This window comes from Vicugna pacos, chromosome X (genome assembly GCF_048564905.1).
Source record: "Vicugna pacos chromosome X, VicPac4, whole genome shotgun sequence".
Lineage (NCBI taxonomy): Eukaryota > Metazoa > Chordata > Mammalia > Artiodactyla > Camelidae > Vicugna > Vicugna pacos.
The window spans coordinates 19559652-19572918 of NC_133023.1; the positions used below are offsets into that span (position 1 = coordinate 19559652).

At 40.8% G+C, this 13267-nt stretch overlaps 1 protein-coding gene, 1 long non-coding RNA gene and 1 other non-coding gene across 7 annotated transcripts in view; 1 reads left to right on the plus strand and 2 right to left on the minus strand.

Annotated features, from left to right (window-relative positions):
* Positions 1 to 7708, plus strand: part of LOC102545688 (melanoma-associated antigen B18-like) — a 116459-nt gene extending 108751 nt beyond the window's left edge. For 3 of the 5 annotated variants that reach the window (XM_072956603.1, XM_072956602.1, XM_072956604.1), the window contains 3 exons: positions 4900 to 4970; positions 5915 to 6984; positions 7098 to 7708. In XM_072956603.1, coding sequence (XP_072812704.1) covers positions 4916 to 4970; positions 5915 to 6942 — 1083 coding nt within the window. In that variant the 5' untranslated portion in view covers positions 4900 to 4915 and the 3' untranslated portion in view covers positions 6943 to 6984; positions 7098 to 7708. Of the gene's footprint in view, positions 1 to 4897; positions 4971 to 5340; positions 5416 to 5860; positions 6985 to 7097 lie in introns of those variants that run through there. The other 2 variants (XM_006217402.3, XM_072956605.1) reach the window with 2 other exon arrangements.
* The window catches only part of LOC140691994 (uncharacterized), a 39338-nt gene extending 29010 nt beyond the window's left edge, over positions 1 to 10328 (minus strand). The window contains exons 1-3 of the long non-coding RNA XR_012067592.1: positions 10254 to 10328; positions 9591 to 9711; positions 4913 to 4955 (exon numbers count right to left, since the gene is read on the minus strand). This is a non-coding gene — a long non-coding RNA (uncharacterized lncRNA). The remainder of the gene's footprint in view (positions 1 to 4912; positions 4956 to 9590; positions 9712 to 10253) is intronic.
* Positions 10329 to 11967: 1639 nt separating this feature from the next.
* On the minus strand, positions 11968 to 12100 carry LOC116278284 (U8 small nucleolar RNA). Its single transcript, XR_004187671.1, has one exon. It is a non-coding gene; the product is annotated as a U8 small nucleolar RNA (small nucleolar RNA).
* Positions 12101 to 13267: the final 1167 nt, after the last annotated feature.

Sequence of the window (13267 nt, forward strand, 5' to 3'; positions counted from 1 at the left end):
GAATGCATAAATCCAACTTTGAGATTCAACTTTTGACTTGAATGACAAAGACAATTAATTGTCCACCAGATAAAAACAACATAGTTTCTCTTAAATAAAACAGCTAAGCTAAGAGCATAATTCCTATGGGTCTTTTCAACTGAATACTTAAGATGATTCTATCATGAATAATGTCCTTACAGTAAATATCATGTTAATTTTTTTCTTTATAATGACTTTAATACTAGTTTATAATGGGGACTAATTTTTTAAACCATCATTTTGCTTATCAAAATTATGAGTACTATTACAAAGAAAAAACAAAGAAAAGAACAGGCTAAAACAGAAAGTACTGAACAGGGTTGAATGCAATACATAAAACTAAATAAAGCTGCTTATCTACTGTCAAGGGGTCTTTGCCACATCTGACCAAAAAAAAAAAAAAAAACTCTGACACCCCTCTTCCCTATCTCTTGTTTAATCTAAGCCTTTGGTATCTTCATGACTTTGATCAAGTTCCTGTTTTAGTAACTAAAGAATAAATGGATGAATGAAAGCTTCTTAATCTTATGAGCCTCAGTTCCTTTGCCTATATAATCCAATAAACAAAACCTATAACCCAGGTGAAGTACAATAATGGGCACAGCACACTTCCTTGAACACAGTGGGTCCTCAATAAATAATTACTATTATTTTATTTTAAAATATTTGCCCTCCCTCCTTACTCTTTCCCCTCATATCCTTGTGGCTCAATAACAGATCAAGTTTTAGAGAATAGGGTGGGTAAACCTGCATGCCCCATTCCATAATTCAAGACACACCTTAGATTTAAAAAGTTTGGGAAACTAGGCTAATTAAATTTTTCCATTCACAACCACTTCTTTCTTAGGATACTTCTCAGTCGTCTTGTAGTAGTTGATAACCTGTCTTCCCTTTCTTACCTGCCCCAGGAGTGCACATACATACACTGAGGGGGTTAGTTCTAACATTCCCCTAAGAGTGAAGATAAAAAAAAAAACCAAAACCTCTTAACTGATCAGATTTTGAATGCTCCAAATACCCAAGTATTTGGTATTGCTAGCAGCCATCAGGCACAACTGTTTCAAAAAAGGTAAAAACAAACAACAGTGAAAAAATCCACAAGCCATAGCATCAGAGACTTAAAGACGTTTCATTCTAAATTTAGTACAGTATATGCAACTTGGGAGTTGCAGCTACTTTTATGGTCAGAAATGCTGCAATCTTTTTTTTTTCTATGTAGGACAGGCAGAATTTTAAGATTACCCCCAATGGCTCACAATCCTGTTTAATCCCCTTGCATTGAGTGCAGGAGGGACCTGTGAATGTGATAGGACATCACTCCATGATTAGGTTATGTTAGAAGGTACAGCTGACTTTAAGAAAAGGAGATTATCTGTGATAGATCTGACATAATCAAGTGAGCCCTTAAAAGGGGCAAGACTCCTCCCTGGTGAAAAGGATTCAAAGTGCCTGCGATTCTACATGAGGCAGATTCTTCCGTGCTAGCTTTAAAAATAGAGAGGGCCATGTGGCAAGGAACACAATCAAGTTCTAGAAGCTAAGAATGGCCCCTGTCTGACAGCCAGTAAGAAAACAGAAACCTCAGTACTACAATCACAAGGAACCTGATTCTGCCAAGAACCTGAATCCTTGAAGTGGATCCTTGCCCAGAGCCTACTAATAAGAATGCAGCCCAGCCAAAAAGACATCCTGAAAGTGAAGACCTGAGCAGAAAACACAAATGAACTATACCTAGACTACTGCCCAACAAAATTGGGAGATAATAAATGGGTGTTAGTTTTTTTAAGCAACTGAGTTTGTAATAACTTACTATGCGGCAATGGAAAATCAACCCACTGGGTATCTCAAAGGATGCATCAAGACTGATTTTTAGGACTTTCTCAAAGTTTCAACCCAATAAATATTTCTAAACTACTAGTAACTTGTAAAGTTTACAGAATATTTTCTCATATACACTTTTATTTAATCATCTCACCAAACTCAGTAAAAAGAATATCCTTAAAATTTTTTTTAAATAGAGTCTCATATAGGGTAATTTTATTGCTCAAGATCACAAAGGCACACAGTGTAATGATGCCTAAAATTTAAAACAAGGCAAGGTATAATTAAGTAATGATGCTCTTAAAAGTGTGAGGCCAGAATCAGTATTAAACACTAAAGACTATCCAGGACTGGGGCTGGAGTGAGACAAGTGAGCTATTCACCTTGAGCTCAAAATTTAAGGTAAGGAGGGGACCAAAAATCTCAGTTATCATGATAAATTACATCTCAATTCAATATTTTAAAAAATCAAAATAAATGCCAAAATCCATGATAAGAAAATATCACACTTTTAAATAAAAACACCATCCACTGGCTAAAAATAGGGTTAGACAAGTGAGGCACTTACTCTCGGTTGTACAAGTGCAGGGTCAGATCCTGTCTTTATTTAAAACTTTGATGTTTTTATTTATTTACTTGATTATTTAAAATAAAGAAAATTTATTTATTTTATTATTCACCTCACCTTAGTCCCGGTCCTGACTCAGTAACATGTACCCTTTGACACTTCCTTATCTTCTATTTACTAGGAGGTATTAATACATTCTATTCCTGAAATAAACTCTCTACTCAGTTATCTTGGTTGCCTGGCAAGTGGCGAAGTTAAGTGTTCAAAACTATAATTCTCTTAATCTGACAAAGGGACTCCTGGCTGTCAGTCTTAGCATAGTATCACAGGTATTAGGCTCACTGAAGACAGGGCATCCATTCCTCTAATATGTCCTGTTTCTCCTTAACAACATTATCTTGGCTGGAGCTGATGTCTGAGAGAATGAAGCAAGGGGATGAGGAAGCCTTCAGAAATTCTCCTCCATTGGCAGTGTGACCACTGAAATGTTTGCAATGGTACTGGAAGTAGCAGGCGTAAGTGTGGACAATTTGTCCAAGTTGGACTGTAACAGAAAGTAAAGGTGAACAAAGTCTTCAGCCACTGAAAGGCTCAAGTTACTGTCTGGGGTCAAATCACTCTAGACGACTTCTGCTTGAGAAGGCATTATTATACCATTCCGGGAGAAGCAGGAGGGGCAGAAGGACAGAGGGAGAGGAGGGCTATAATTGATAAAGATTCTAAAATAGTTCTAACAGCTGGTTTATGACTTAAGACTCCTTACCCACGGTTTGATTGTCTTTGCTCTGTAATAGTCTATATTTCCAAGCTTATTAATTTAGAAACAGGTCCCAAAATGTTAGCTATTCAAGAAATATTCATTCAAAAATCTAAATATTTAATTACTAACAAGTGAAATGAGAGGTTGGAAGAATTATTTTAATAAATTGAGACAACATATTAGCATATTTATTCAAATAAATCAGATATTTTTGCCTTGACTACATTCACAGAGTCCTGATATGAAGTCCACTAGGACAGCTCTATATTGAATGTTTGTGAACCCAGAGGAAAGAGTGCCACAGTAAAACAGTTTGTGTTTTACATCTACATTCGTATAAGCTAAGATAATAATAACACTTATACTAATGGTCATATCCACGTTAGAACTTATAAACTAAAAAAAAATTAAACTCAACTAGCATAATGACTGGTTAGTCATATAGAAAGAACACAGAAATGGTACCCCCTTCAAAGAAAGCTAGCTTTGAAAAAATCATAGTTAAATTTTCTATATCTTCTAAAATTACAACTATCTGTAGTCACAAATAACATGTCATGTGACCAATGCTAGAGCCTAAACATTGATTATTCTAATGTTGTTCACTGATAATCATTAATAACAGATGAATTATTCCACCAGTTATTAACTGGTTTAGTTCTCAAACAAGATTTTGTTGTTATTCAAAATTACAAAAAATATAAAACAATTTTGGGCTAAAGAGTTTTCTGATAGTGATTAGACAAAGAGAGATTAAGTTTTCTTTATCTGTCTATCTCTCTAGGCAGTAAAATGGGGCCACTGCAAAGCTTATCTCAAGAAAACAAAACAGAGGATAACAGAAAGTTCTACCTATAAATATATTTCAGCTAATAATCTGAAAAAGAATGACAGAATTAGAGAATTACAACTCAGCAGCCCCTAATGGATTAACAGATGACAGTGAGGATCCTCAGTGACTACCAACATCACCACAAAGGAAAGTACAGACCTTATGTATCCTGTAATAGAATTGGAGTATCACCTCTAGAGTGGTTTTGTCAACAAATAGTATTGGAACTCACTATGTTAACAGATAAAGAAGAGAAAGCATTTGATCATGTGCAAGACTAAATAAAAAACCTCAGATTAAAAACTCAACACCAGTCCATGGTAATAACTTTTAGAAAAGCTTATATTAGAATTTCCATATAAAGTCAACAGCAAACATATCTAAGTGTGAAATGTTAGAAACATTCCCAGTAAAGTTCGAAGAGGACATGGAGGTATTGTACCTACTCTACTGTTCAAACCTAGACTGGATTGGATAGCCAGTACACAGTCGTACACAGGAATATCAAAATAAAAGTTATAAATAATGAAAAGAAAGATAATGTAATTCTCTAATTAAAATCTCCAAAGAAATCAGCTGCCCAAAATTCAAATATATAAGGAACTCCAGAAAGCTGGTATAGAAGATCACTATAGCAAAATCAGGACTCTTAGCATACAAAATAAATAACTAATTAGAATATGTAATGGAAAAATACACCATTCAAAACAGCAGTGATATCCAAAATATACCTAAAAGGAGAACTATCAAATAGGTACATAATCTTTACAGAAGCAAATATTTTAAAAATTACTGATAAACTTAGGTAAAAGAAGTCTCAAATAAAGCAATATGTTATGCTTATTCATGGTGGGTAGAATATTCTACAGACGTCGATTTTCCTTAAATTATTTACAGATTTACACCTTACCTGATGAGCTTCGTGTCACGTCAGCAGAGAAGCAGCTCAGCACCTACAAGGCGTCAAGGTAAGACACGGAGTGAGGACTGACAAGAGAACCCACTCCAAAACAAGGAGCCACACAGAGCCCCCTACTGTGAGTCTCGGGAGGTCTCAGACATGGCCGCTAGGCTGGAGTTCCCCTTTACGTCCTACTGCGGGTTTCTGAGGGAAATGAGAACCTTGGTCTGAGGCCAGCTGACTCGGCTCAGCAGGAGTCCCAGGCCCTGTCAGGAGTCAGGAAAGACCCCTGAGTGAGTTCTGCGTGATTCCTTCGCCTCCCCACGGCCAGAACAGAGAAGGAAGCCCCCAGGACCCCACACCTGCTATAACACTGGGACGCTCAGGTGGGCATGGCCGGAAGTGCTCTCCCTGACTTCCGCCACACCAACTGAGGAGCCGGAGGCTTCGGTCTGAGAGGTGTGGCCTCCTATCGGCAGAGGGAGGAGTCCCAGGATCGAACAGATGTCAAGGTGTGTAATCTTTGTTAGAACTGAAAGGACACACTCCTCCCAGGACTGAGGCAGCCCCACAGACTCCCGCCCTATCCTGAAACGCGCCACCCACACCGACAACTCCGAGTGGCTCAAGTGTGGCTGTTAGGCCCAACGGCCCCCCGGCCCACTTCCGCCGGGAGAATTTGTGGGATGGGGAGCCTTGGTCTGACGGGACAGCCTCAATTCAGCAGAGGGAGGAGTCAAAGGATTGGTCAGGAGTCAAGTTTAGTATCCTGGGTTAGAACTGAGGTGATAAGGCCCTGCAGAACAGAGAGAGCCCACAGAGTTCCGCCCGCCCCTGTCTCGTGGGTTCCTAAAACAGTACCCTTAAGGGAAACAGCGGAGTCAGATTTTCTTGGATCCAAGGTAGAAGAATCTCTCTACCGCAGCTGTGTGCACCACCTCTCCCTCTGTCTTCTAGGGTGACCTCTTCAGCAAACTAATTGCTTGAACTCCTGCCTGCTGTCCCTGACAGGAGTCATCATGCCTCGAGGTCATAAGAGTAAGCTCCGTGCTCGCGAGAAACGCCGGAAGGCCTGTACTGAGATCCAGGGTCTGGAGGATGCTCAGGCTACCGCTGCAGCAGCAGGAGAGTCTCCCTCCTCGTTCTGTCCTCCCTTCGAGGACAGACCTCAGAATGTACCTGCTTCTGGGACACCTAGCATTCCTCAGGCGGCTCAGGGAACCTCCAGTGCTACTGCAGCTGTGTCGTGCACCGATTCAGGTGAAGGTGCCAATGGCCAAAAGGAGGAAAGCTCAAAATCCTCCAAGGGCACTGAAGGCTCACAAACAGATCCTTTAAACAAGCAGGTGGTTTTGCTGGTGCAGTTTCTGCTGCAGAAGTATCAAAAAAAGGAGCCAATTACGAAGGCAGACATGCTGAAGTTTGTTATCAAAAGGTCCAAGTGTCATTTCAATGAGATCCTCAAGAGAGCCTCTGAGCACATGGAGCTAGCCTTTGGTGTTGATTTGAAGGAGGTGGATCCCACCAGGCACTGCTATGCCCTTGTCAGCAAACTAGATCTCGCCTTCGATAGCACGGTAAATGAAGAAGAAATCATGCTCAAGACCGGCCTCCTGATGATTGTGCTGGGTGTGGTCTTCATGAAGGGCAACTGTGCCCCGGAAGAGGCGGTCTGGGAAGTGCTGAATATGATGGGTGTATATGCTGAGAGGAAGCACTTCATCTATGGGGATCCCAAGAAGGTCATCACCGAAGATTTGGTGCAGCTCGAGTACCTGCAGTACCGCCAGGTGCCTGACAGCGATCCTCCCCGCTATGAGTTCCTGTGGGGCCCGAGGGCCCATGCTGAAACCAGCAAGATGAGAGTGCTGGAATTTTTAGCCAAGGTTCATGATACGGTCCCCAGTGCCTTCCCATCCTGCTATGAAGAGGCTGTGAGAGATGAGGAAGAGAGAGCCCAAGCAAGAGCATCAGCCAGGGCTGCCATCGCCAGCGTGCGCTCCGGGGCCATGGCCAGCAACTTCCCCGAGGCTAAGTGAAGTTCAAGGCTGGTTCTTCTTTACTTTTTTGGTTGAAAAAAGGTGTGTCAGTCGTCTAATGGTGGAGGGCCAGGGTGGGACTGGAAAGGGTATATCATCCCTGTGTTCCAGCTGTATATTGCTAACACGCAATTTTACTTTTTTTTTTTTTTTAGGTTATATTTCAAACAGTGAAGTCTGAGGAGGATTGTTTTCCTTGTGAAAAAAGCAGTAACATTCTAAGCGGTGGATGCCCAGAATGGGTCTGGAGGCAACCCAGTGCAAATCATCTTTGTGCTCCTATTCTATATGGTAAACTTAGAGTTTAATCTTTTCCTTTTTTTCTTTTCCTTTCCTTTCTTCACTTCTCTTTTCTTCCTCCCTCCCTTCCCCCTTCCCCTTCCTGTCTTTCTTTCCTTTTGTTATAGTTTAAATGTTGTTTCTTTAGTAGAAGGTGCAAATTTGTGATTTTGGTTGCATATTTATTAGATTTAAGTTAATAGGTATAAGATGAGTTTTATCTTGTAAAACAAGTTGGGAAACCTTTCATATTTACTGAACTAGAATAACAAAACATGGCATGGTAATAGGCATTTCTTTGGAAATGTGAAAAACTTTCGCTGTAAAAGTATTGGGATCAAAAGAATAGGAGAAAAGTAAAAAATGTGCAGTTTTTCTTTCCCTTATCCATTTTAATCTGCTGTCTGGTAAAAATAAAAGATATATACCTGGATTTGCTTAGCTTATTAAAGAATGCAGGAGAAATAAAATGTTTACAAACTAGCAATCATGGTCACTGGCTCGTTCATTCCCCAAATATTAATTGAGCATCTGCTCTCTGAAAGTTATTGTGTTAGAGATGGTGAAACTAGGATACACAGCTCCCCTGCCTTCAGAATTCTACAGTCAAGGAGCAGTAATTATACAGAGAACGTGGTGAAATAGCCTCTACGACCTAAAGGACAAGTAAGAAGCAGTCAGGAGGTAAGGGGGCAGGAAGGAGGTTGGGAGAAGTGGGAAGGGGAGAGTGTCCGGCTGAAAACAATGAAGTACAGATTCTCTGGGGATCCGCAATTTGGGGTTTTGAGAAAATACAAGTCTCAGTGAGATATCCTGTTGATTTAAGCTGGGTGGTCGGCTAGATGAGGCTGTGGGACTGGTGAGCAGAGGTGTTCTCAGCACTGACAGACAAAATCCTGGAATGCAAATCGGCTCTTAAGAGCTACTTTAGTATCATCAGTAAGCCAGAGGAAAAGCTCCTCCTCAGGCAGAAATGGAAGGTGTCCTGTGCTCTTGTTCACATACAGCTGAACACAGAGCAAAATCTAGTTGTTTTGTGCACAGGATCTTCGAGGAATTTGAGAAATAAGGGTGATACTTCCTTGAGATGGAATGAGAACCAGATCCCAAGGCAATGAGAGGGCAATTTAATTAAGTTATCTTGAGTGTAATTCTGCCAAACTCTAAGGGAGGGCTCCATATTTGGTGGTGAAGAAATGATGAAAATACAGGTGATTTGGATGGAAAGGCACCCAGGCAGGAACTTTTTGGTCCTTGACACAAATTCTAGGACCTCTGAGTTGCATCCACCTGGGGAAGACTCCCTGACACACAAATTAAGTAACATCCTCAAGTGGGGGAAATTTATTTAGTTTTACTTGCTAAGCAGCATCATGGGCTCATTTGGTGGAAAGCTGCTTATTCTGTGATGTCTCCTGAATTAATAAGACATACATCTTCCCAGAGGGGAGGGTGGTATCATCCGTGGTTAAAAAAGGAAAACTCATAAGATAACTGCCATTCATTAAATTTTAGACCTTCCTCTGTCAAGTGCTTCATATCCATTACATATCTTCCAACAGTCCTACAAGAGAGGGCTTTATCAGACACACCCTGCAGATGAAGAACTTGTGATTTTCTCAAGTTCACATGGCTGATAAATGAAAGAGCTGGGACTAGACCCCTGGTCCAAATTTTTCAAGAGTCCACACTTTTCCACATCTCCAGCCTGAGGCAGACCTTCCGTCTCTTCATTCTCTATTATTCTCACTACTCCAAGAAGGATCACATACAATTATAAAAGTACACAAAGCAGTCCTGATGAAGGAAGGTGAACATGAGAATAAAGTACATTGTGGGGACAGTCTGTGGGCTTCATTGGCTGAGGACCCTGCTGTCCCCAGCCCAGGTTTCCCTGACAGCTGGCTCCAGAGCACTTTCCTGCATTACAGAACGTTTCCCCTGGGTCTTCCTCAGTGTGCCCTCCTGTCCAAATTGGAACCTCATATGCTGACCAGCTCTTCACTGTGTCCTCTGGAGCTGCACCCTGTTTCCTGTGATGCAAACAGTCCAGAGTCACCTGCCTTCCCTTGATTAGAGTGGTCCAACTCTCTGTAGGCGTACCTTGAAGGTCCCATCCCTCCCAGAGGAACCACTGACAGTGAAGTTTAGAAACCTCATTACCACAGCCACACCCCCACACCTCAAGCCTCAAAGTGTATTCTAAATGAGCTGGTGATTAGAGTCTTATTTCTTACAGAAGATACTGGTTCTTGGGATATAACTGAAGTTGAATGGGGAGTTTTGTAAACAACTCAGATAGCGTCAGTAGGATTTTGGAGGAATGTGCTATTTGAGACCAGCCACTGAAAACATACGAATGAGCTTACCTCATTTGGTTATGGTCAATAACCAAAGCCTCCCTCATACATTGAAGGTGAGGAAAGACCATGGAAATCACTGTGTAGCACACATCTACTGAGGCTGAATTCTTCAGAAGCCAGAGTCTTTCTACGAGAAGAAATATAGTTTCTTGGCAGACATGCTGTCTTTGAACAACAAAGACCAAAATAATTCACCACCCTTCTTCTGCCTCTGATCTCAATACTCGCCCCAGAGGAAAACGCTGGTTTTGCCTTGTGCCTAATGACACCTGTAAACGTGTCCTGCACGTTCGGTCATGCTGACAGTGGCCAGGACTCACAAGCAGGGTTGTGACGTGCTTCAGTAGAAGGAGAACATTCTCATCCTATTGAGACTCTAGAATTTATTGCAAAGGTGAGTTCAGAAGGGTGCTATTGAGTGAAGAAGGGGGGCCCTCTCTGCTGAGACTTTATAGCATCCTTTTGAAAATTAAATGTGATCCAGTATTTGAAAGCACCTCCCATGTAGCAGGATTCAAAAGAAAAGTTGGAGATTTGCAAGGCCAGTGTGGCCTCCTTAGAAACTCCACCAAGAAATGGAAGAGGGCTGATGAAAACAAGCTCTAATTGGTCTTTGTTGAGCACCTACTGTGTAACAGTGGGTGAGAGGGAATGCAAGTGCTCACTCACCTTTTGTGTTGCCCTCCTTCCTGGGCTCATGGGGAGACCACTTTCCCAATGCACCTGTACTTAGGAAAGCTCGTGTGACACTGAAATATGAACAGAAACAATGTTTGTCACCTCTAGGCCAAGGTATTTGAGAGCCAGTATGCCACCTCCATGCTCTCTGTTCCATTCAACAGCACACACGGAGATCACCTGTTGAGAAGTGGAACCACCAATGGGAGCAGCCTGGATCCCTGGGTCATCTGACAGTGGAGGCCCCTGACTACCCACCCCAGATTTTATGTGTATGAGAAATAAACGTCTGTTGTTTTAAGCTACTGCAGGTTTGTAGGCTTTGTTGCATCAGTTACTTTATCTGATTAATGCACACCTACTATTTTTATGGTTAGCTGTATTTAAATATTGTAATTACAAAGGTAATAGTACATATATTCTTGCTGCAAAAAATTCTAATACAGATAAATTACAATCTCCTTCTTTTCTTAAAATTCAGTCCCCTCCTCAGAGGCAACCACGATTAACAACGTGATGTGTGTCGTTTTAAAGCTGCTCTGAGGCTTTTTCATATGTAGATATACTATAAAAATACATTAAATGTAACAAACATGGCTAACAGTGTACGTATTGTTCTGCCTCTTTACCTTGTCACTTAACAAAATGAATGCAGGATATTTCCATGACAGCACATGTAGATCCACCACACTCTTTTAACTACTCCCTACAATTATTTTTCTTTTTTAAAAAACAGGCTTATTGAGCTATAATCGATAAACAAAGAACTGCACATATTTAGTATGTAGAATTTGATGAGTTTGGACATAAGCATCCACCATCACTGCGATGACAGTAATAGACTTATCTAACACCTCCAAAAGTTTCCTCGTGTTCCTTCGGTTTTTTTCTTTTGTGCTGAAGACACTTAACGTGAGATCTATGCTCTTTCAAAAAGCTTAAGTACTGTTAACTGCAGGCACTCTGCTGTACAGCCGATCTCTAGCACTAATTCATCTTGCATATCTGAACGTTTGCAGCAATTAAACAACTCCCCATTAACCCCTTCCCCCAGTCACTAGTAACCACAGTTGACTCTGCCTCTATGAGTTTGACCATTTTAGGTACCTCATATAAGCAGAACCACGCAGTGTTTGTCCTTCTGTGACTGGCTTATTTCACTTAGCATAATATCCTTTATGTCCATCCATATTGCTGCAAATAGCAGGATTTTCTCTTTTAAGGATGAATAATAATCCACTCTGTGTGTGTGTCTCTGTGTGTGTGTGTATATGACATTTTCTTTGTTCATTTATCTTTGATGGACATTTGAGTTGTTTCCATAAATTGGCTATTGTGAACAGTGCTGCAGGGAACATGAGAATGCAGATATCTCTTCAAGATCCTAACTTCTATTCTTTTGAATATATACGCAGAAATGAAACTGCTAGGTTACATGGTAGTTCTATGTTTAATTTTTCAGAAACTTCCATACTGTTTTCTATAGTGGCTGTACCATTTTACATTCCCATCAACAGTGTACAAGGGCTTGATTTCTCCACATCCAACCCAACACTTAATTATCTTTTTTTTTTTATTACAACCAGCCTCACTGGTGTACAGTGATAGCTCATTTTGGTTTTGAGTTCAATTTTTTTTGATAATTAGTGATGCTAAACATCTTTTCATACCTTTTGGCCATTTGAAGGAGAGATCATCAAGAAGAATAAGATAGGAGCAATCAGGGTGTTGCAAACTTGATTACGCAGAGGCGTTAATCATGTATCTTGGGAACGTCAATCATCATGTTCCAATCTGCCTTCCAAAAAAAAGACAGATAAGGATTATCCTACTTATGTTTGTGTGATAGTTAACCATTCTCCTCTCATGAACATGAAAATTGTTTCCCATTTGTTGCTATGATGAATAGGACTGGAATAAATATCTCTGAACCTGAAATCTCAGACAAACGTGCATGCTTTCTCATAGGAAAGAGATAGCAAAGTGCAAACGAGTAAAGTGGGCAGAGTGTGAAACTGAAAATTTTTCACAAATATTGCTGAATTTCTCTTCCAAAAAATGCCATACCAATTTACAGTCTCTCCGATTCAAGTGTGTGAGTGCTTTACATTCTCGTAAGCATTTTATTTCATCAGTCTTTTAAATTTTAGTCAAACTTTGGGATGAAAGGTATTGTCTCATTGTTATTTTATTTCCCTATTTTCAAATAGGTTGAGTATAAAATTAAATCAATCTCTTATCCATATAGAGCTAGATTTCTGTATTCGTGTCTTGAGTACCTGGATTCTTCTAGGCATTCTTTACATTCTGAAATATCAGTAAGATGCCCCTCTCCTTTACTCTGAAAAGCCAGGACTTGATGAGAATGATCAGTTGCTAGGCAACGGAGCCAGGCAAGACACCCTTAGCTAGTGAAGATATGAGATCAGAGCCATTGCCAGAATCCATGAGACAGACCATATGAAAAACCTTATCCAGAAAGCCCAGGGTAAGCTGGCACTCAGCATTCTGGATTTAGAGTTTAGCAAAAGTCAGAGAAGTGACCATAAGGAGAGAAAGAGGAGAATCTGGGTGGAAGGTCCAAGACAACCTCAGTTAATAAGCTTGGGAAATCTCTGAATTACCACCAGCAGCTGGAATTTGTGACGTCTGAGTGGGCAGATCTACTGGATGAAAGGACTAGAGGCATGCAAAAAACCTCACCCTACCTTAGCATCCTCTGTGTCTACTGTCAGGCAGAGTATAGGTAGCTCTTCTGTGTCACCCAGTGATGCTAGATGTTGAAAAAGCTATATCTCTGGGTGATTCTGGTAGTTCACTGCATCCTTACCCGTGTTCCTGGCTGGGAGCCATGCTGATGGCTGCTGGAGGCTGGTATTTTTATCCTGTGTACAGCGCCCTCCTCCACTGAGTTTGGGGCAGTATGAATGGGCAGGCTTGGTAAGTGATGACAGTTCAGATAGGCCAGGAATACCAGTGAGTAGTGGAAGGGGACCTAAAACTAC